Here is a 24,990-nt window from a genome sequence, read left to right as displayed (position 1 = left end):
GTGTGTGTGTGTGTGTGTGTGTGTGTGTGTGTGTGTGTGTGTGTGTGTGTGTGTGTGTGTGTGTGTGTGTGTGTGTGTGTGTGTGTGTGTGTGTGTGTGTGTGTGTGTGTGTGTGTGTGTGTGTGTGTGTGTGTGTGTGTGTGTGTGTGTGTGTGTGTGTGTGTGTGTGTGTGTGTGTGTGTGTGTGTGTGTGTGTGTGTGTGTGTGTGTGTGTGTGTGTGTGTGTGTGTGTGTGTGTGTGTGTGTGTGTGTGTGTGTGTGTGTGTGTGTGTGTGTGTGTGTGTGTGTGTGTGTGTGTGTGTGTGTGTGTGTGTGTGTGTGTGTGTGTGTGTGTGTGTGTGTGTGTGTGTGTGTGTGTGTGTGTGTGTGTGTGTGTGTGTGTGTGTGTGTGTGTGTGTGTGTGTGTGTGTGTGTGTGTGTGTGTGTGTGTGTGTGTGTGTGTGTGTGTGTGTGTGTGTGTGTGTGTGTGTGTGTGTGTGTGTGTGTGTGTGTGTGTGTGTGTGTGTGTGTGTGTGTGTGTGTGTGTGTGTGTGTGTGTGTGTGTGTGTGTGTGTGTGTGTGTGTGTGTGTGTGTGTGTGTGTGTGTGTGTGTGTGTGTGTGTGTGTGTGTGTGTGTGTGTGTGTGTGTGTGTGTGTGTGTGTGTGTGTGTGTGTGTGTGTGTGTGTGTGTGTGTGTGTGTGTGTGTGTGTGTGTGTGTGTGTGTGTGTGTGTGTGTGTGTGTGTGTGTGTGTGTGTGTGTGTGTGTGTGTGTGTGTGTGTGTGTGTGTGTGTGTGTGTGTGTGTGTGTGTGTGTGTGTGTGTGTGTGTGTGTGTGTGTGTGTGTGTGTGTGTGTGTGTGTGTGTGTGTGTGTGTGTGTGTGTGTGTGTGTGTGTGTGTGTGTGTGTGTGTGTGTGTGTGTGTGTGTGTGTGTGTGTGTGTGTGTGTGTGTGTGTGTGTGTGTGTGTGTGTGTGTGTGTGTGTGTGTGTGTGTGTGTGTGTGTGTGTGTGTGTGTGTGTGTGTGTGTGTGTGTGTGTGTGTGTGTGTGTGTGTGTGTGTGTGTGTGTGTGTGTGTGTGTGTGTGTGTGTGTGTGTGTGTGTGTGTGTGTGTGTGTGTGTGTGTGTGTGTGTGTGTGTGTGTGTGTGTGTGTGTGTGTGTGTGTGTGTGTGTGTGTGTGTGTGTGTGTGTGTGTGTGTGTGTGTGTGTGTGTGTGTGTGTGTGTGTGTGTGTGTGTGTGTGTGTGTGTGTGTGTGTGTGTGTGTGTGTGTGTGTGTGTGTGTGTGTGTGTGTGTGTGTGTGTGTGTGTGTGTGTGTGTGTGTGTGTGTGTGTGTGTGTGTGTGTGTGTGTGTGTGTGTGTGTGTGTGTGTGTGTGTGTGTGTGTGTGTGTGTGTGTGTGTGTGTGTGTGTGTGTGTGTGTGTGTGTGTGTGTGTGTGTGTGTGTGTGTGTGTGTGTGTGTGTGTGTGTGTGTGTGTGTGTGTGTGTGTGTGTGTGTGTGTGTGTGTGTGTGTGTGTGTGTGTGTGTGTGTGTGTGTGTGTGTGTGTGTGTGTGTGTGTGTGTGTGTGTGAAAAAATGGCTTGGATGCGAGCCCGTTAGCCACAGATTTTTATTTTATTTTTACCTCAATTTATTAGTTTTGTTATATTTATACGTATTTCACTTAAATGATTATATTTGTTTCTTTCAAGTAGTTTATGAGTAATTTAAATATTTCCATTTTATGACAACTTAGTAGATATTCTATACTAATTGGAAAATGAACTGGTGTTTGTCGTAAATTGTAATATAATTGATTTATATATCTCTCGTTAATTTTGCATTCCAAGAAAATATGGTTTAAATCTCTAATCGAAACATTATCACAAAAACATACTGATGAATTAATTATTCCTAATTTGTGCAGATGTGCCTCATATTTCCCGTGTCGAGTTTTTAATCTGACGATAGTAGAAATATCTTGCTTTGAGAAGGTGGTATACATATATTCTAGCTTACATGTTGTGCGGGCAACTAGGTCCACATCATCTGCATATGAAAAAAATTTGGGATGATTTATTAAAAATATTTCCTCTCTTGTCTAATCGGGCATCTTTGATCGCCTTTTTCAGAGATATGTTGAAAAAGAGACACACCAGCGTATCTCCCATTAGTTTCCTAAAGTAGTATCATATAGTTGTAACGGGCAGCTCTTTCAGGACGACAGACTTAGTAGATATTTATATACAGTTCAAAATAAATAAAATAAAATATAATTATATCTTCTGCAAAGGAAAAATAACACTTATCACTGTCATCACAACATAATAGTAATATTAAAACGATACAATACACAACACAATAACAATCTCGCTACATAAATCAACCTATCTACCCATTCAGACTCGGAGACATCGCATTTCAATCCAATGCGATAACATTGAACAGCGACAAACAGTCACCCATCCATATCGTTACTACCGCTCACTGCGGTAACGGTTCCGATGGAACGACACGTCAATACTGAGGCTCCTACCTAGGACCTAGACACAGTACCGCCTCAACCCGGCGCATCTCTGCCATTGAGCTATTCCTAATTCAACCCATCAGGAATAACCCATCCTATGATTCTCCTCGTCTTAGGTACGCTCTCCGTGCCACTTCTCCTTCGGTTTCGTCTAGTGGGGTATGAAGAGGGGATGCGTCAACACGGATACTCCTTCGATCATCTACAGTTGACCGGGCCATCGCCCGCTGCGGCATCATATCATTACAAGGTATAAGAATGAAGAGTGAGAATATTAGTTAAGTTATATTATTTTGTTGGAAGTTTTAAGGTGCCTGGTAAAACATACCGCCAAGGAAATGAGTCTGGCAGTACTATTTATTAATTTTTAACAATGTTTCTCAAACATACGTAAAAATAAGCACTGAGAGTTTAAGAAAAGAAAGGACTGTTTTATCTACCTTTAGCACCTGGTACTTAGGATTCAGTCCAAGCTAGCAGGCAGGCGCGGATCTAGAAATTCATAATAGGTGGGGCCAGACTTATCTCAACTCAAATATTATATTTTCCAGATTTAGCCATACGACTCACACTTACTCTAAGGATAAAATACACTATATAATCCCAGATACCTACGGTATCAAAAGGATTGATAGACAATTCACGACTATTAATCTCACTGGTCGTTCTTTACCATAAAGATTAAACTTTCTACCATTAATGGGTAGGTATGCATGGATTATCTAGTAAAATACAGTAGAAAAAATGAAAAAATACCCATCAACGAACATATAAAACACGCTGTATTTTCCTGTCACCGTGTCACACAAAAAATTGGCCAGCGCAAGTACATGTAATAATTATTGTTACATGTACTTGCACTGGACAATTTTCTTTGTGACACGGTGACAGAAAAATACAGCGTGTTTTATATGTTAGTTAGTTCATGGGTATTCTTTCATTTTTCCGACTGTACAAATTTTTATATCTTTATTGTATCACAAATTTGAAGGGTAACTTTTCATGAGATAAGGTTTATACCCAGTGTAATGTATTTGCATTTTAAAATATAATTTTTGTTATTCTTTGAATTGAGAAAAATATTTCCGTTGTTTATGGTTCCAACGGTACCCAGACAAATGCGCCTGCAGATTATTTTTCAGAGAAGGGTGTTTTATTAGATTTTATGGCTTCTTTCAATTCTTTGGAAGCGGTTGTCGTGCAATTTAGTGTTGTGCTGATGGCTTAAAGTTTAGAGTTAACAGAAAACAATAATAAATAATAAAAAAAATACGTATAGACTAAATACAATAGGTGGGTCCATGGACCCGTTGACCCTCCCCCTGTATACACGCCTGCTAGCAGGTATGCATACACTCAACACTAACACTTATTATTTTTATATATTATAGTACATTTTATTTGTGAGAAAATAGGTAACGTCTGGGGACCCTGCAAGAATATGTTTGTCATTAATAAATATTTTTTCTTATTATTAGAAGAGGCAAAATCCCGATAATCAGCCCAGATATACCAACCAAGTCACCTAAATCGACTGAGTATTCCCAAGGATTATCTACGTCTATAGAGTTTACACATACTGATTTGGACAAAGATGCAGGCCAAACCACAGTTCCTTTCATAGACATTCAACCAGTCTATTCTGATGTTGCGGTACCCTTACAATCAGCTGGACTTTATTACAAAGGAATGCTGGGATATGGGGGTTTTGTTGGTATTAACCTACATACTTACGATTATTCCAACCTATATAACTTTAATTTTCCCAAAAATGAAGATAGAAAGGATGATTCAAGAGAAAGTTTTGTAGAGATAGTACATTAGAAGCGTCATTTATGACGTATACATGTTTTTATATACGATTCTCCTTTTCAACTAAAAACAATTTGGAAAACGTTATTCTAGTTTATTACGTTACTTTTATGAAAATAACATCGAAAGGTCAGTTTTTTTAGATTCAAGCCATAATTTAATCCGTAGCCCCAAAAACGGCTTCTAAGGTTCGTAGGACCAACGAATGTTGGTACATAATATAGAGGCATATGCGTCTATATAAATTAACAGGTTTCAGAAAGGACAGTTTTGTTTATTGTTATTGTTGGTTTGAAAACAGAAATTATTTAAAAAGACTTTGCTATTTAGTTAGTTTGATAGGGTTATATTAAATTTAGGTTATATTTATCTTATCTCGATAATAAAGGAGTTGACTTTTACTCTGGCTTGTTTAATTACGGTTAGTTTTTATTGGACATAATTATAATAAACATTTTTAACGATTACAACACAATTTTTTTCTGTTAAAAAATTCATCTGTGTCCAATCCCCTTTCATTTGACACCTCACACGTCAAAATCGGTCCAATAACAACTGAGATACAGCACAACGGACCTTTGTAGACGCTACCGTGTTTGTTTTTTCCATAATATAAAACACGACCATCGGAAAGAAAAGGCCATTGAGTACAATAAACCAGCAAATCTATGTTTTATAGACCTGACAAAGGCTTCCGATCGCATCCAAGTCGAAGACGTCTTACACCTACTGTATAGAATAAACATACCAATCAATATTATATACAAACTATCGAAAACATCTACTTCCATAATCGAATACAGGCAAAGATAAATGGAAAACTAACACAGTTTATACCAGTACAAAGTGGAGTCAGACAAGGTGACTCGTTAAGCCCACTGCTCTTTAATATAATATTGGACGAAATAATACAAGCAGTACGTAAAAGTCATGGATACAGAATGGGGAACAAAGAAATCCAAATATTATGTTATGCAGATGGCGCCGCATTAATCGCCGAGACAGACGATCTCCAAAGATTAACGCATCTTCAATACAACAGCCAAGAAATACAATATGATAATATCAGCAGAAAAACCAAATGTATGACAACATCTAAATACTCACTATGATGTAAAATCGAAATTGATGGGAAAATAATAAAGCAGGAAGCAGGTTTAGATATCTGGGACCTGGGAATAGATATAACTAGATACGAAGATGTTGAAGAGGTACGACAACAAAGCTTAAAAGCAAGTAAAGCGGCGGGATCTCTTAATGATACAATCTGAAAGAACAAACACCTAAGAAAAGACACAAAAGCAAGAATCTATAAAGCAGCAATTAGACCTATACCTATTGACATACACGGCGGAGACAAGACCTGACACATCTAAAACGAGACGACCAGAGACGACTACTAGAAACAACAGAAATGAAAATACTTGGACGAATATCAGGGAAAAGTGTGTTGGATAGGGGGAGAAGCTAAAAATAAGAAGAGCATGCAATGTAGAAGACATAAATGGATGGATGACAAAATGGATGAACGGATGAGAATGGTTTCGGTGAATGGATGGGAAACCAGAGTGGAACGAACACATTAGTAGAATGGCAGAGGATAGAATAGTACGAACAAGTCATCAAATGGACGAAGAAGTATTGGCAGACCAAGAAAAAGATGGTGCGATTGTACGATAATTTAAACAATTTAAGAGGCTAATATTTAAGAAGAAACAGGCTTTAAGCCTACATACAATAAATAAAAAGAAGAATAAAACACGACTAGTATACTGACTGATATCAGAAAAGGTGTGCGTCAGGGATGTGTTCTCTCCCCTCTCCTTTTTAATATTTACTCCGAACAAATTTAAAAAAAGCACTGGATGAAGCAAACGAAGGCATAAAAATCAAAGGAGAATTGACAAATAACATCTGATATGCGGACGATACAGTCGTACTTACCAGTAGTATCGATGAACTTCAGTATCTTATGGACAGGGTACAAAGAGCGAGTGAAGAAAGAGGACTTAACCTCAACATAAATAAAACAAAATAGATGCTCGTCAGCAAAACTCAAAAACCTGCCAGACAATTGAAAATAAAAAGCCAATGAATTGAACACGTTGACTCGTATATATACCTTGGAACAGTCGTCACCTCGAAATGGGATCAAACAACCGAAATACGATCTAGAATTGAAAAGACCAGAGCAACATTTAACAACATGAGAAATATATTCACCCATTCCGACATATCTTTCCCACTAAAAATACGGCTGCTGAAATGCTATGTATTTCCAGTCTTGCTGTATGGCGCAGAGGCATGGACACTAACGGAAACATTAATGAGGAAGCTGGAGGCATTCGAAATGTGGGTGTATCGACGTATCCTCAAAATATCCTGGACGACTCACACCACCAACGTAGAGGTATTTCTCCGAATGGGAAAACAAAAAGAAATCTCTTTCACAATTAAGAAACGGAAACTTGAATACCTCGGTCATATTATGAGACATGATAAATATCATATACTCCAACTAATAATACAGGGTAAAATAGAAAGCAAACGCGGACCCGGAAGAAGAAGACACTCATGGCTTCAAAACTTACGTGAATGGTTTGGACTAACATCGATCGAGTTATTCAAAAACGCCGCAAACAAATTTAAAATTGCTATGATGATAGCCAATGTCCGCAACGGACAAGGCACATGAAGAAGTAGTATACTACCGTACTAAGTCCACAGGCTTCCAAACCCAACCGATAGAAAGGGTTGATAAATACAAATAATATGAGTATATTGTCAAAATATTGATCTTAGATAATGTCAAATATTATTACCACTGTTGCCAAAGTTTCGCAGAACTTTTGAAAAAGGGTATGATACTATCTGCCGAAGTTTATTATGATGTCGCGCTACTGTAGGCTCTTAACATTAGTTTTGTTAAATAATTGAATTTAGATTTTTGTAATATAAAAAGTTCTTGTATAATTATTTCATATATTCTCTATACAAAAACTGGACAACAACTCTGCAGTTACATTGGCCCGAAAAATTAACATAGATATCTGAATGATTTTAATAGTGATCTTTAAGTATTAAAATAACTGCAATGGACCTAGAAAATTCCAAATGCAGGAGGATTTAAGGCTTGTAGTCGCATATACGTCAATATATCTTCCTGTACTCCGCGCCAGTCCAGGCCTGCATTTCCTTCCGTTGCCATGACGATTGACGACAATCAATAATAACAGATGCAGAAATTACCTAGCACCTAGCTCTAGCCCGGGTTAGTAATAAACCGTCATTGTTGACACACAAATAAATTCAATTCGGTAGTAGAGACACAGAAATGCCAATATTTGGAAGTAAATTTTCACCGAAGAAAATTCCTACGAGAAAAGCCAATGCGGAAAATGTTCCTATTAATTTGACAGAGACGAGAGTGCACTTGGATCTGGGGGACCAGAAGTTTGCTTTTGAACGAGGAAACTGGGTACCAGGTACGTACATTTTGTGAATAATAAAGTGATTCTTGATGTATAGTCCGGAAGTAAGATTTTTCTCAGGATTTTAAATAATCCAGGGATCTGACCACTTTTATAGTTATTGTAAAACTATAGGAAGAAAACCTACCAGTTTACTGCCGAGAGTTCGCAGCCGTTTTTTAATTATTAATAATTTAGTTAAAACAACGCGATTTTTTCGATTTTTTACACTCCGTTAAAGCTAAATAGTTGACAGAATTACAAAACTTGATTTTTCAGCACATTGAAAAAAGCGTCAATGGCGATTTTTGAAAGTTAAAAAGTCAATTTGTTAATTCGCAATTTTTTGGTACTTTCGCAATTTTTGCTGATAATTTTTCCACAAATTGGAAGAAATATATAGTGATTCTGGGACAATTAGATAAAAACTAATTTGTTTACAATAAAAAAAATAATTAATTTCATTTTAAAGATAAAGAGTTAATCTAAAGAGTTAAGATAAAGATTTAATCATACAGTAGAAAATTAATTGCAATTAAATCAAAAACTGAAATTTTTTGGAAAAAATATATTTTTGTAACTGTTTAAACAAATTACATTGTTAATTAATACCTAATATTATTAATTGCAAATGTACTCAAAATGTACGCAAAAAGCACTATTAAATAAAAATATTAAATAAAAATATTAAAATTAAATAAAAATATTAAAATCAATCAACTAGAACGCTAAATAAAAAAACTTACAGTATTTTGAAGTTCATTTTCCCCTTAACATGGTCCAACTAATTTTCATTTCTGCTTCATTTTTAGCAGTCACAGACAATTATTGCTGTCTAAGTTTTCTTATCCCTACTTTTTATCTTTTAACTAATCGATCTAGAATAACTTTAGACCAGGACAGATCCGTTTTGAGGTGGATGTAAGAGGTGGCATTCGGACTTTTGCAGATAAAGTTGGGTAACAACTTAAATTTAGGAGTTGAATTTAGGAGTCCGTGTATGGAGAAGAGCAGCCACAGACAGGCAAGGGTGGAGGCAAAAAATAAAGGAGGCCAAGGCTCAATTTGGGCTGTAGTGCCGTAGAAGAAGAAGAAGAAGAACAACAACTTAAATAATTATAATTGACTTATGCTTCTTCTCAAATACGACCGGATCATTATAGTCCGTTCTTTAACGGTAAAATATTGCAAAATCTCTAAATTTTAAAGAACTGGCTAATTTTAAGTAACTTTTGTTCTATAGAGTTTTTTCACTAAGTCAATACTTTTCGAGTTATTTGGAAGTGAATATGTTCATTTTTTCGACAAAATAACCACGCTTTTAGACGGTTTTTCGCAAATACCTCAAATAGTAAGTATTTTGTCGAAAAAACATTCCTAGCAAAAATATAGCCTGTAAAATTTTTTAAAAAATGGTGTATATTATATCACGTCTCTACACCTAGTAGAAGCAGAGTTATAGCTAATGAAAAATAGGTTTATATTCGTCAAATTCCAAATGGAATACTTTGACGTGAAATAACCAAAAATGAAGCACATTTCGGGGAAAACTCATTACAACTTATTTAAAGTATTTAAAAAAGCTTCATTTTTGTTTTATAAAAAAAATGTCTAGCATCAAAATTAAACAAGTTACGCTCAAAATAAAATTAGTCCCTTTTGGTTTTGGAAAAAAAATCGAGAAAATCACCCCCTAAATAGTATCTTAAATGAACTTAATCGTTACGACTTCACAAGTTTCTTGACTCGTGTATATATTGTTTATATGATCTGTAAGTTTCATCGGTTCAAAGTCCTTATTATTAAAAGGGCTGTAGTTAAAACGGGTTAAACGAGTCACTGATCACGAATGTATGCAAATTTAGAAACACCAAACCTTAATCAATTTTTGTCTAACAGATAAATAAAAAAATACATGATATTCAAAAAGGCAAATCTGACTTTTTTTTGTTTTTCGAGATTTTTGGTATCTCGAACAATTTTTAAGTTATTTTGAAAAAAAGGATATTTTTCAAAATTTAAATTTTTTAAAATTTTATTTCGAAACCAAATTTTTTCAAAAATAAGCAGTTTGAATCGATGAAATTTACAGATCATATAAACACAACATAAGTAAAATAATTTGTGGAGCGGTAACGATTAATTTCATTTAAGTTGCTAATTAGGGGGTGGTCTTCCCGATTTTTTTTGCAAAAACAAAAGGGACCAACTTTATTTTGAGCGTAACTTGCTTAAATTTAATGCTAAAAACTTTTTGTAAAAACAGAAATAAAGCTTTTTTTAAACACTTTAAAAAAGTTATAATGAGTTTTCCCCAAAAAGTGCTTAATTTTTTGGATATTTCACGTCGAAATATTCTATTTAAAATTTGGTGAATATGAATCTATTTTTCATTGGCTATAACTCTGGTTCTGCGAGATATAGAGACCTAACGCGTACACCATTTTTTTTTTACTTTTTTATAAGCTATATTTTTGCTAAGAACGTTTTTTTTCAAAAAAATACTTACTTTTTGAGTTATTTGCGAAAAACCGTCTAAAAATGTGGTTATTTTGTTGAAAAATGACCATATTCACTCGCAAATAACTCGAAAAGTGTTGACTTGGCAAAAAAGCTCTATAGAACAAAAGTTACTTAAAATTAGTCAGTTTACCCATTTCCGGACTTACTTTGGACATATATTTTTTCACCCCCAAGAGAGGGTAAAAGTCACCCCCAGGGAAAAAGCACACATCGGCACAATATCACTTTTTTTCTTTGAAATAAAATAAAGATAATTACATTTTGTATGATATACGACTGGTTAAAAATGTCTTAAAATATTACCATTTCTGCAAAATAGCAATAAATACAAAATAAGGGGGCAAATAAATCCTGTTTTTGTTCATTGTTTTTTAACCACTTCGGTTGTACTTAGAACCTTAGTAATTCGCTTAAAAAATTCTTATAACATACTTAAACCGTCCACCAAATTAAAATTGACCTAATAGATTTTGCATAATAATTTTGCAATCTAAATTTTTTTTTAAGTTTAAATTTTTAAAAACTTTCTAAACAAAAAATAGAACAGTTAAAAGGTTGCTAATTTTTTAACATATAAACAGGCGCTCTATCTATCTAATACACCTTACAGAAGTAAAATCGGATTATTTAAGCAGCTTCACCAACGTTTCAAAATTATAAACAATTTTTTGGCTTATAAACAAATTAGTTTTGTCGCACGAGGGGGTCCAACCGTCTGCTTTATTTAGATGGACTTACCCAAGCCTTTTTTATGTATTTTGACCCGTAGAATACGAATTTTTTGGGCAACAGTTGATCCGGATGTCGATAAGGTTATTAAACAAAGAACTTGAGGAATTACATAACAGCCATTTTTCGTAAAACAAAACATTTTTTTGTATTTCTTGAGTAATTCTAAGCAAAAAATGTTCTTACAAGTTTTTTCATAGGATGCATAGTTTTCGAGATAAACGCGGTTAAACTTTCAAAAAATCGAAAAAATGGAAATTTTTGAACCCGAATAACTTTTGATTAAAAAATAAAATAGCAATTCTGCTTACAGCATTTGAAAGTTTAAATCAAATTATTCCGGTATTGATTATTTGCATTGATAAAAATTAATTTTTTTATTGTTAAACAAAGCTATTTGTTTATAAGCCAAAAAACTGTTTATAATTTTAAGGCATTGCTGAGGCCGCTTAAATATTCCGATTTTAATTCTGTAAAGTGTATTAGATAGGTAGAACGCCTCTTTATAATATGTAAAAAAAATAGCCAACTTCTAAATAATGGTCTACTTTTTGTTCAGAAAGTTTTTAAAAAATCTGAACTTTTTAAAAAAAATTTAGATTGCAAATTTTTGCAGTCATGTGAAACTTTCACATCCGTGCCTTAAACGTGTACTTTTAACACTTATATCATAAATAACTAATAAGTTATTCTAATTGTTTATACGTTAAAAATAACTATAATTTTTGTATAATGTTTAAAAATGGCGTTATTTTTGTTTATAAATTTTTTTAACCTTTTTTGATACATAATATGTATTACTACCTTCAATATTATTTATAGTTTAACTCTTAATCTTTCATCTGATATGAGTAGAATTAAAGTATCTTTATTATTTTCTGACTATAATGTTACTACAAAAAAAGGTCTCTGGTTAAACAAATAGAATAACTTTTAAACCTTTGTTAAGTATCTCAATACCCAACTTTAGGTGAAATACAAAAGTTCTAGGTTAATTTTCATAATTGTTACTAACAAATATCGATGTTGACTTATTTTGCAGTCTGCGAAGCAACAAATTGACTTTTAACTTTCATAAATCGCCATTTTGAAGCTTTTTCAATGCTCTTAAAAATCAAATATTGTACTTTATGTCAACTATTTAGCATTTTAATGGGGTGCAAAAACTATACTCCAGAAACTCCTGAAAATACAACCCACAAATCTCCAATTATTTAGGTATTCTTTTTATTAGACTATTATTACCCGTATGCGCGCCAATGGACAATATAAAATTCTTAAGTGTATGCCAAATAATACGCATTAACTACCTCTTAAAATATACCAAATTTCAATTGCATATTACAACCGGATTTAGAGCAATATATAAATCGTCAGTGTGTAAGAAAAAATTCAACATTCCGTATCTCGGAAACAAAGCATTTGCAGACAGATGTTTATTAAGCAAACTGTCATTATTTTTTCATGCAGAATTACCCCTTAAAGTTTGCCGCACTAATTTAGAAACACTCTGTATTGATGAAGAACATGACTAGTTGTTAAAGTACCTAACTTTTTTATTATCCAACGTAAGCGAATTAATCTAAAAAGAGAATGTTAAGAAAACCTGAGGCTATAGTTGGGTTTTAATTTCAGTATTTTATAAATGCTAGAATATTCCACAGGGTGTGCTGAACTTTGAGAAAAAACACAGTTTGATTGGACACCCGGCATAGTCACAATTAAATATCTAGCAACAATTTTATTACAGTGATATTGATCAAGAATAAGGCAAGAACATATTAAAAAATCACTTAAAACGAACAGCAGGTTTAGGAAATTTGAGACATCAAAAATGACCCATTTTTAAGGTGGTGCGTTAATTTCTTGGGGTAGTGTATACTTACTGAAAGGTTCTCAAATATTTATTAAAATAGAATGCCATGTCACAAAGTAAATTATTCTTGCCGATTACAGCCAAAAAATAATCTATTCTTTTATTTTATTTACAGAAGATCAACAGCCCCAACAAGGTATGACATATAGAAATAGACAACGATTGAAGAAGAAAATACAGGAACTGGAAGAAGAAAATAACATGTTAAGGTTAAAGTACGAAATGATGTTAAATATGGTAAGACATTCATAAAAAAATTAGGAAAATTTTGATCGAAATAATTTCTGGTCAGTTATTTGTATTTGTATGTTGTCCTGTCGATGTTTTTAGTTAAAATAAATATCTGTTGTGTCTCAAATATTTTGATTTTGAAATCCAATCGAGTTCCCCAGTATAATACATCATGAGATGACAAGCTCAAGTAAACATTCGTCGATTTCGGGGAATTACACATAAATGCAAGCTATACAGGGTGTCCAGAAACTCTACTGACAAACGAATACAGGAGATTCCTCAGAAAATTTTAGGACAATTGAACCCAATTCACTTAGTTCGAAAACGCTTCCTAAGGGAGCTAGAGCTATTTGAAGATAGCGTCTGGTAATTAGTTTTTCTTAAATATCTCCAGAACGCTTCTATTTAGAAAAACAAAAATTGGTGTGCGTATTTATCTTCCAGAGATAAATCGATTCCAACTATTACAAATTTCTAGTAACGGTCATAGGCGTCCGTTTTGGGTAGGGCGACGGTTACTTTATCGCATAACTTTTTTATCTTGAACTTTTAAGCATTTTTTACTCTGGATTATTAAATCGTGAGGTATTCGTGTACTAAAAGGTACTCTTGTTTTAAGTCGATAGAATACACCGTTTTCTAGAAAAATTGATTTGAAATTTTTTTGTTTTTTAAATTGCAAAAAATAAATTCAAAAAATTAAGAAAAACGAAAACTTGTACATTTAATTATATTCCAGATATAAATCGATTTCATTAATTGCGAATTTATAGTATCAGTCATATGCGTCGGTTTTGGGTAGGTCAACGGTTATTTTATCGCATAACTTTTTGACTTTAATTTTTAAGCATTTTTGATACTAGATTATTAAATTATGAGGTATTCTAGTAGTAAAAGTTAACCTTGGTTTAAGTTGGTAAAATACACCGTTTTTTTTTACTTTTTCAATTTTTTTTTCAAATTCAAGAGACGAAAAATTTTCAAATCGATTTTTCTAGAAAACGGTGTGTTCTACCGACTAAGTAAGAGTACCTTTTAGTACAACATTCCTCACAATTTAATAATCCAAAGTGAGAAATGCTTAAAATTTAAAGACAAAACAGGTATGCGATAAAATAACCGTTACCCTACCCAAAGCGGACGCCTATGACCGGTACTATAAATTCGCAATGGATGGAATCGATTTATATCTAGAAGATAAATATGCGTACCAATTTTTGTTTTTCTAACTAGAATCGTTCTGAAGGTATTTAAGAAAAACTAATTACAATATTTTCAAAGAGCTCTTGCTCCCTTAAGAAGGATTTTCGGACTAGTAGTCTGGGCTGATTATCGGAGAATAGGCCATTTTTGGGAAAAGTTATTTATCAGCAATTTTATTGCTGGAATCGAACTATAAGATCCTATATATTAATAATATAGGTATGCAAAGTCCTCAGATAGTGCGCTACTTTTTTTATAAACAAAATGGCGCCCTAAAATCATGGTTTTTTCAATTATTGCTCTATAACTCCGAAGATTTTAACTTTACAACAAAAACACCCAAATAAAAATTCACCGTGATTAAATTCTGCATAGAGACGTATTTTTCCCGATCTGCTCCGACGAAAATTTTCCTCGGAAAATGCGGGTTTTCGCAACAAAATCTTTAATTTTCAAATAAAGTTTTAGATAAGTAATTATCTACCAATAATTAAATAATTTGGTGACTTAAAAGCCTTCTTGGTTTAGATTTTAGTTCCAGAAGCCGGTGAAAATTAAAGGAATATTTTAGCAACAATTCAATTGTTAATTAATAATTTACGGTCGCAATAATAACCGAAATAATTATGATACACTGATCAAACTTTGACATCTTATAAAGATGAGATGCCTATTTAACATTTTGTCGACAAAATATAATTTTTTTATTTTTTTGCATAATCTTTAAATGTTTAAAAAATAGTTATAAACAAATTAACGTTTCTCAGAAAGTTTTTATTATATTATAATTTTAAAAAATATCTTAAATGCGCATTTCAAATATCTTGAAAATTAATGCTTTAAAACTTTTTTGCAACCATTTGCAAAAAAGATATGAAACAGTAAAGTAAACATACGATTACTACGGTGTTTATAATTTTTGTAATTCTTTTAAAGCGTAGAAGTGAGTTTAAAGTACAAGCTATTATTTACAAAAAAATATCGATTATCAGTTTAATGGTTATATTTTAATTAAAGATTATAAATATATTTTTTTGTAGTTTACACGCGCGAAAGTAGAATAATACAGTACTGTAGCTAAAATTTTCATTCGGAGCGACGACCGGCCGCGCAACGTACACTTTTAATAAATAATGTATGCTGCGTGTCAGTCGCTTCGAGTGAACATTTTAGCTCCGACTCTGTATCAGGCCTACTTTTGCGCTAAAAATTACAAAAAAAGTATTTTTAATCTTTGATTAAAATATAACCATTGCACTAATTTTTGACATTCTTTGTGAGTAATTAGATTGTACCATAAACTCACTTTTAAGCTTTGAAACAATTAAAACAAATTATAAACAACGGAGAAATCGTATATTTACTTTGCTGTTTCATAACTTTTTTGCAAATGGTTGGAAAATTTTTTTAAAGCATTCATTTTCAAGACCTATGAAATACGCATTTTCAGTATTATTTAAAATTAGAATATTATAAACAATTTCTGAGAAATGTTCATTTGTTTATAACAATTTTTTAAACATTTAAAGATTATGCAAAAAAATGAAAAATTTATATTTTGTCGACAAAATATTAAATAGGCATCACACCTTTATAATCTTTCTAAGTTTGATCAATGTCTCATGATTATTTTGTTTGTTATTGCGACTGTAAATTGTTAATTAGCAATTGAATTGTTTCTAAAATAATCGTTTCATTTTCACCGGCTTCTGAATTTATAATCTATACCAAGAAAGCTTTTATTTCACCAAACTATATAATTATTGATAAATAATTACTGGCCCAAAAAATTTATTTGAAAATTAGAGTTTTTGTTAGGAAAACCCGCATTTTCCGAGGAAAATTTTCGTCGGAGCAAATCGTGAAAAACATATCTCTATGCAGAATTTAATTGCGGTGAGTTTTTATTTCAGTGTTTTTGTTGTAAAGTTAAAATTTTCGGAGTTATAGAGCAATAATTGAAAAAAATACGATTTGTCGGCGCCATTTTGTTTATAAAAAAGTAGCACACTATCTGCGGACTTTGCATACATATATTATTAATATATAGGATTCCAGCAATAAAATTGCTGGTAAATAACTTTTTCATGAATTTTGCTAATTAGCCCAGAGTATAGGTGAATTTGTTTAAATTGTCTTAAAATTACCTGAGAAATCACGTCATCTATCTTCGTTTGTCGGTAGAGTTTCTGGACACCCTGTATAGGTAACGCCTTGACATGCAAATCAAATAATTTTAACCCTCATAAGACCTGATAGGAGTATAATGCGAGATAGTATTCCCATGTTGCGTATTCATAAAAAAATACAGTTCATAACATAATGTACATTTCACCGTAATTTGTTTTATATCTACGGGGGTCCTACAGCCTCTGCCGCATCCCGCATTTCGATCTCCACCTTTTTCGGTGGGTCCATTCTTCCTCAGTTGTGGCTCTATCTCTCATTATTCCTCTGACTCCTTCTCTCCATTCCAGTGCTAGTCTTCCTCTCCTTCTTCTATTCATTCATTTCTATTATATACCCGTAAAAAAGCAAACAACGAAGTCATGAGAAAAGTCAATAAAAGAATGGAAATATTGGAAACCGTCAAGACAAGAAAGTAATTAATTATACAAAGGAAAATCCAGGGCAAGGGAAATGTAGGAAGGAGGAATCTCATGGTTGCCTAACTTAAGGGAATGGTACGGATGCACATCCACCGAACTATTCAGAAGGTCTTGGTTTCACAGAATGTAATCTTGTACACCTTGTTAGCTTTGGTGGCGGTTGCATCAGGCTATTATTGAGATAAATATCATAATAAGGGCTGATTGATAGTAAAATCCTCTAATAAGATGCTCTTTCTTATGCAGGTTTCAGAGTAAACACTAGCGATCAACAGGTAGCAACAAAATATAACTTCGGGAGATAGTATCATAAACTTTGGCAACAGTGGTAATCTTTGACATTATCTAAGATTAATATTTTGACAATATCATAGTCGCGCTAAATGGAAGTAATAGAAAACGATTTTATTATTAATAAATAGATATTTATAAAAATAAACCAAAATGGGTGAAAATTTTATGTTAAGATAGGTATTTGCATGAAATATCTAATTATAAAACAATTATAAATAATTATTTTTTGTTGTGAAGCGAAACAAATTTCGATTTTCGCATAATTTTGGCACGGTTTTTAATGGACTTTTTCTTGGAAGGTTTCAGTTTATTTTTCGTTCGATTTACTTTTTCCATTTCGTTAATCTATTGATAATATTTTTAGAATAAAAAATCCTAAAACTTTATATACTCGCATTGTAATTCGAAATATTTTTACGTAAAATATACTTACCTACCTACATATAACTAAAACTCACAATTAACAACAATCTATTCTTTCAAAGAGGCCAACAACTTATACAACAACAAATATATAATAAATAAACTATCAATAAACACTACTTCCTATGAAACAACAATAAAATTATTAAATTACCACACTACTGCACTGAACAGATATTGATAAAGATGACTGAAGAGATTAGAGAAAATCTGACGCAGGTTTGTCAAAATGACAGTGATAATTTCTCTATGTTGCCTAATTAGTTATTTAGTTATAATATGTTCGATTTTTTGTTAGAAATAAAAAATTTTAGTAGTTCCAAGATTACATAAAATCTAGGCATGGGATAAAAAAAAAGAATGTGTGTGTACTTTGTACGCACGTAAGAAGTTATACTTCTAAATATGATTTCAATGAAATAAATATACTTTCGGACAGTTTATTTGTATTTTATTTAAAGATTAAATTAATTTTTACTTACTACTTTCCAAAAACTTTTATTAAAACAATACCAAAAATTAAAAAGAGATTAGGAAACACCAGGATTGGAACCGGGGTCCTCTTGATCTCCAGTCCAACGCTCTACCACTGAGCTATACCCTTTTGTTTATCCGGGCTACAGTATTTCTCAGACATAGTAACAAACAGACGAAGTGAATTATAAAATACTTTAAATATTATTACTTATTATCTTATTCCCGAGGTAGACAAGTCCAAATACACAAAAATTATAATAATAGTTACCTATTTATGATATAAATGTTAAAAGTACAATTTTAAGGCACGTATGTGAAAGTTTCCTGTGAAAGATTCGCTTCGCTCATTCTGCAATTCACATAAGTGCCTTAAAAATATACTTTTTAACACGTACCTATATCATACAATATTTTTTCTACAAACGTCTTATATATCAACAATTATAATTTATTCATTCTCAATTACAGGACAATACCTACAAAAACTTTTACTTGAACTTGACTGACATTCCAGTGCCTTAAAATTTTTAAAGCACTGGTGCTTTAAAGTAGCATTTTTAACGCTCGTATGGAGTGCTATAAATTGCATTTTTAACACGTTTGTAGAAAAATATATTTAAAAACACTAATATATTCTTTCCACACCTTTTCTGGACTGATACATACATAAATTAAAACATTTAGTAACTAACTCCATACTGCCTGTGTGCGCATGTGCGCAGATTAATAAAATTTCACCCTCAATGAAATCGCGCCTAAAGAAGTATAACTTCAAAAAGTTTATTTGAAGCAAGTTTTTTTTTGTTCTTTTTAATGGCGGTACGGGCTCGTTTTTTAATATTGTATTTAATTATGGAGTAATTTCCACGTACTAACATATTTCTGAAATTGGGCTCTGTACCGCCATTCTTTATTATATTACGAATATGTGTGCCAAATATCTCGACAAAATATTCAAAATTAGAGCGGCAATCTTGGAACGCGTTTGTTGCTACCTGTTGATCGCTACTGTAGCCTCTTCATTGGGTATGATAACTTCGTGCTAATGCATGATAATGCCCGTGCACATGCAGCAGAAACAAATACATGACGATGTTGATATTGAGGCTCTAGACTGGCCACCAACGAGTACTGGTGCAAATCCTATAAAATATGTATGGGACATCCTAAAGTGACGTGTACGAGCAAGAAATCCAGCTCCAAATTCAAGTGCACAATTAAGAATTGCTGCACAGAAGGAATGGAATCGACTTTCGCAAGAAACCATCCAATATATTCTACGAAGGTTGCCTAGGAGGATGCAGGCTATCACTAGAGCTATATGAGGGAATACTAAGCACTAAATTGTTGCAATGTTGTAAACAAGTGTTCTTTTGTTGCTAATATTCCTCTTTCTAATTCAATGTTATAAACAAAATCAGACTATTTTCTTAATTTCTCTACTTATGGTTACTTGAGAATGAATATACGTAGAATAGTCCATAACTTATTTAACAATAAAAAGTACAAAATTTTTCAAAAGGAAAAAATATACTTCGAAAACAGACTCAAAATAAGATATGCAATATTTTTGTCTGTGAGTGTATAATTATTAACAACAAATCATGTAGATAGTACTGAAGAATTTATTATTTAAAACAAAAAAACAAAAAACCATAAAATCCTTTATAAAAGGTATATTTGTTAAAATCCCTATACAGGGCTACATCACAGAACAGAACTAGTTTTCAATCAGTTGACCAATCATCATCAGTGTTTGCCTAAAATGTGTTAAACTCAGAATCTAACATGCTAACCACCAAAGTAAAAAATATTTGCAAGTCTAGTGCTAGTCTAGTCACTTGCTACCATACAGCCATGATGTGAACAAGTCAAATTCGAGCTCAATGGTACCTAGAGCAGGAAACATTGGATATTTTAAACATCCATGTTTAATAGGCGAGCAGGAGATACCCCTAAAATGACCAGGTACTGACCACGGAGGGCCGAAGGGCTAATTTTATTCATATTTTGGAGAGTGCTGAAAACGAAAATGAGGTATATTTTGAATTTTATGTGGGGAAACATTGTCAAAATCGCAATTTTAACCTAAAAATAAAAAAAAATCACGTTTTTTTGCGTTTACCTCGCTACAACTCTGTTCAATTTTAATATTTTTTTCTGAAATTCTTACAGTATATAGCTCTAACATTTCTGAAGACAAAGGTACTTGCTTTAAGCTTTAATTCTTATTCTGATAAAAGTTATGAATTTTTTAAAGGGAAAGGTACGGATTTGTGCATTGCAAAGTTTAATCGCAAAAGTTGAGTGACGAAATTTAAAATTTAGCCTTTTAATCACGTTTATGTTAAAGTAGAGAGTACAAAGAAGTTTTCTGAAAAATTTTTTATCAAAATGTTTTATAGAAAAAAAATAGTGCAACTTTTATTATCGACATTAAAAATTCCCGATATAACGGTTATTTTTCGAGATACTGACCATGTGTGGTGAATGGCTAATTTTGGTCTTAGATTATGTTTTTGATGATGCTGAGAACGAAAATGAAATTTATTTTAAATTTTAGGTGAGGGAATGTTGTCAAAATCGCAATTTTACCATAGAAATAAAAAAAGTGAAATCACGTTTTTTTGCGTTTAACTCGCTACAACTCTGGTCGATTCTAATATTTTTATCTAAGGTTTGTACACTATATGTTGCTCACTTTTTTGAAGACAACGGTATCTGCTTTAAGATTTCAGTCTTACTCTAGTAAAAGTTATGATTTTTTTAAAGTACAAGGTACAGATTCTTGAATTGCAAAGTTTAATCGCAAAAGTTAAGAGGCAAAATTTAAAATTTATCTTATTAATTACGTTTATATTAAAACATAGAGTACAAAGAAGTTTTCTGGAAAGTTTTAGTTACAAATGTTTAATAGAACAAAAATTGCGCCACTTTTAATATAGACGTTATACGTCCCCAAAATAGCGCTTATTTTTTCGACATACTGACCATGGGAGATGAATGGCTAATTTTGGTCTTATTTTTATGTTTTTGATGGTGCTGACAATGAAAAAGAGGTTTATTTTGAATTTTATGTGACGGAACATTGTCAAAATCGCAATTTTAACCTAAAAATGAAAAAAAAAAGGTGAAGTCACGAATTTTTACGTTTAACTCGCTACAACTCTGTTCCATTTTAATATTTTTTTTTCTAAAATTTCTACGGCATATATTTTCTTATCTTCGTGAAGACCATGAAAGTAACTGTAGCCTTTTAGTCTTTTTTTTTTTTGTAAAAGATTGAATTTTTAAAAATTAAAGGTGCAGATTCGTGAATTGCAGAGTTAAATCGCAAAAATTAAGTGACAAAATTTAAAATTTATCTATTTGATTACGTTTATGTTAAACCATTGAGTTCAAAGAAGTTTTATGGGGAGCTTTAGGTCTAGATGTGTTATAGGAAAAATATGGTGCAATTTTAAATTTTAAGAAAAACGTTGTTTAACTTTTTTTTATTTTTAGGGCAAAATAGCGATTTTGACAATTTTCTCCCATCTAAAATTCAAAATAAACTTGATTTTCGTTTTCGGCACCATCAAAAACATTAAGTAAGACCAAAATTAGCCATTCACCACCAATGATCAGTATCTCGAAAAATTAGCGTTATTTTGGGGATTTATAACGTAGATGTTAAACGTTGCACCATTTGTTTTCTATAAAACATTTTGATCCAAAACTTTTCAGCAAACTTTTTTGTACTTGTTTTATTTTTGAATTTGATTTAAAATCTATATTTCAAATTTTGTCAGTCAAATTTTGCGATTAAACTTTGCAATTCACGAATCTGCACCTTGTACTTTAAAATATTCATAACTTTTACTAGAATAAGACTAAAAGCTTAAAGCAGAGACCATTGTCTTCAAAAAAAAGTGAGTGATATATAGTGTAGAAACTTTAGAAAAAAATATTAAAACGGACCAGAGTTGTAGCGAGCTAAACGCAAAAAAACGTGATTTAATTTTTTTTTTCTATTTTTAGGTTACAATTACAATTTTTACAATATCCCCCAACCCAAAATTTAAAACAAATTTTATTTTCGTTTTCATCACGGTCAAAAACATAATCTAAGACCAAAATTAGCCATTCTCCACCCATGGTCAGTACCTCGAAAAATAAGCGTTATATTGGGCATTGCTAATGTCGACATTAAAAGTTGCATAATTTTTTTTCTATAAAACATTTTGATCTAAAACTTTCCAGAAAACTTCCTTGTACTCTTTGTTTTAACATAAACGTAATTAAAAAGCTAAATTTCGTCACACAACTTTTACAATTAAACTTTGCAATGTACAAATCCGCACCTTTTCCTTTGAAAAATGCATAACCTTTATCAGGATAAGAATAAAATCTTGAAACAGGTACCGTTGTCTTCAGAAACATTAGAGCTATATACTGTAAAAATTTCTCAAAAAAATATTAAAACGGAACAGAGTTGTAGCGAGGTAAACGCAAAAAAACGTGATTTCATTTTTTTTTATTTTTAGGTTAAAATTGCGATTTTGACAATGTTCCCCCACATAAAATTCAAAATAAACCTCATTTTCGTTTTCAGCACCCTCGAAAATATGAAGTATGAATCAAATTAGCCATTCACCCCTCCGTTGTCAGTATCTCGAAAACTAAGCGCTTTTTTGAGGGTGTCCCGCTCGTGTATAAAGTCACACCATTTTTCTATGTTCCTATGACGGATTATTTGTAAAGGTTTTTTACCCAAATATTTTTTACTGTGGTGGTTAGCATGTTAGATTCTGAGTTATACACATTTTAGGAAAACACTGATGATGATCGGTCAACCGATTGAAAACTAGTTCTGTTCTGTGATGTAGCCCTGTATAGGGATTTTAACAAATATACCTTTTATAAAGGATTTCATGGTTTTTTGTAATAAATGGTATACAGCCAACTACAGGAAATTTTTTCCTCGTGGATTTTTTAATTTATTATTTATAATTTTTAGCTAACACAGGCAGCTTCCGAGGGACAAATAGTCTACCCGGATTTAGAAAAGTTCCGGAAAAAGAAAAAGTAGTACTGCGTAAATCATTGTAAATAAACACTTTTCTTTTATTTGCTTTTATTTTCATTTTTATATTGAAATTACCTAATGGTGAAACTGTAGATCCAACTTATTAAGTATTTAATTCAGTTATATTGACAGGGTATATTACAAAAGCAAAACCTACGAGAAGTAATAAAGATAAAGTATACTTACATGAAATCTGAGAGGAGGCCACCAGAAGAAGCACTACGGAGCAGAGGACGCCCACCAACCAGATGGGCTGACGATCTAAAGCATGTTGTCGGTAACTGGATGCAAGCCTTACAAAACGGACACAGATGGAACGAGCTGAGAGAGGCCTATGTCCAGCAGTGGACCCGTACGGGTTAATGATGATGATGATAATTTGCTACACAGTGTTCTTTGTAATATTGGTATAACTTATGGTTGAACGTTATTCTCTATATACCATTGTAGCAAAATGGGTCCCAATATTCTCCTTAATATCTTTCTTTCAAAAGTATTAATAAGGTTTATTGTATTGAAAAGTATGCTTTGTTAGCAAGCAAAGCATTATCCTTTCCGTATTTCTTCCTCCTCGCTGCCATTCTGAGTTATCTGTACATAAAAGTATGTGAACTGTTCTACTACTTCTATGTTAGTCAAAAGTAGCTGCTCCGACTTGCTTAGCTTTTAAATCATCAAGCACACGAACTGACTTAAACACGAATTATTCTCTGTTTTGCAATCATTTTTCTGATGCCTTATTCTTTGTTTTAACCACTGCGATCTTTGCCCTATCTATACTGTTGTATAATTTTTATGGGAAAAATTTAGAAAATAAATTTATATCAGAGACCACGAGATCATAAATTTTCATCGCCCTGTATATGACCAAAAATTGTAAATATTATAATTTAGTTAGTAAACAGTGTTTTCGCGGAAAGTGAAATCGTTAAGGTGGTTTGTTAATGGTTCTCTGAACGGACTTAGACAATGGTGCGGTAAAATTAGAAAGTACATTTATTTCGCTTTGGAATCAACAATGACGTTTTATAAATGTTTCTTAGAAGGATAGGCAGTAAACAAATTTATTGAGTTTAGAATATAAGGCTTGTTGTTTCGCATTTTGAAACAACGAAAGTAATTTGGTATCTCCTAGAACTTAACAAAACGGAAAAGTTGTATACAAAATAAATTGGTTCTTAAGAAATGAAAATATGGATGTAGTGGGTAGAGAGAATGTTTGTGATTGGCGGAGAAAGATAGATGGTGGGGATGAGAGTGTTGTGTCTGAGTTTGAGGAGAGAAAAAATGGTCACTGTGTAATGAATATCTGGAGAGTGCAGTCCAGTTTTTGAAAAAGTGAGAAGTCGGTGTAAAGTGGTGAAATTCACCTTTGCGAGCAGAATCGTAGTGAAACGAAATCGTTGACCGAATTGAGAAGTTAATTTTCCTTGTGTCCTTTATTACGAGAAGTAATAAAGATAAAGTATACTTACATGAAATCTGAGAGGAGGCCACCAGAAGAAGCACTACGGAGCAGAGGACGCCCACCAACCAGATGGGCCGACGATCTAAAGCATGTTGTCGGTAACTGGATGCAAGCCTTACAAAACAGACACAGATGGAACGAGCTGAGAGAGGCCTATGTCCAGCAGTGGACCCGTACGGGTTAATGATGATGATGATAATTTGCTATACAGTGTTCTTTGTAATATTGGTATAACTTATGGTTGAACGTTATTCTCTATATACCATTATAGCAAAATGGGTCCCAATATTCTCCTTATATCTTTCTTTCAAAATATCTTTC

At 32.8% G+C, this 24,990-nt stretch overlaps 2 protein-coding genes across 3 annotated transcripts in view; both read left to right on the top strand.

Moving 5' to 3' along the window:
* Window positions 1-4,770, top strand: part of LOC114329429 (uncharacterized) — a 67,551-nt gene extending 62,781 nt beyond the window's left edge. For both annotated transcript variants that reach the window (XM_028278527.2, XM_028278528.2), the window contains one exon: window positions 3,962-4,770. In XM_028278527.2, coding sequence (XP_028134328.2) covers window positions 3,962-4,307 — 346 coding nt within the window. In that variant the 3' untranslated portion in view covers window positions 4,308-4,770. The remainder of the gene's footprint in view (window positions 1-3,961) is intronic.
* Window positions 4,771-7,483: 2,713 nt separating this feature from the next.
* Window positions 7,484-23,242, top strand: LOC114329419 (protein chibby homolog 1-like). Its single transcript, XM_028278509.1, has 3 exons — window positions 7,484-7,780; window positions 13,009-13,130; window positions 23,133-23,242. The coding sequence occupies exons 1-3, from the start codon at window positions 7,630-7,632 to the stop codon at window positions 23,202-23,204; spliced, it is 345 nt and encodes a 114-aa protein (XP_028134310.1). The 5' UTR covers window positions 7,484-7,629; the 3' UTR covers window positions 23,205-23,242.
* Window positions 23,243-24,990: the final 1,748 nt, after the last annotated feature.

The sequence above is a fragment of the Diabrotica virgifera genome, chromosome 8 (genome assembly GCF_917563875.1).
Source record: "Diabrotica virgifera virgifera chromosome 8, PGI_DIABVI_V3a".
Lineage (NCBI taxonomy): Eukaryota > Metazoa > Arthropoda > Insecta > Coleoptera > Chrysomelidae > Diabrotica > Diabrotica virgifera.
Note: the sequence above shows the minus strand (reverse complement) of the source record. Positions and strands in the feature narration are given on the sequence as shown.

Coding starts and splice junctions, on each gene's coding strand:
- LOC114329419 (XM_028278509.1), top strand. CDS start 7,630: ATGCCAATATTTGGAAGTAAATTTTCACCGAAGAAAATTCCTACGAGA. Junction 7,781..13,008: donor ACGAGGAAACTGGGTACCAG/GTACGTACATTT, acceptor TTTTATTTACAG/AAGATCAACAGCCCCAACAA. Junction 13,131..23,132: donor ACGAAATGATGTTAAATATG/GTAAGACATTCA, acceptor TATAATTTTTAG/CTAACACAGGCAGCTTCCGA.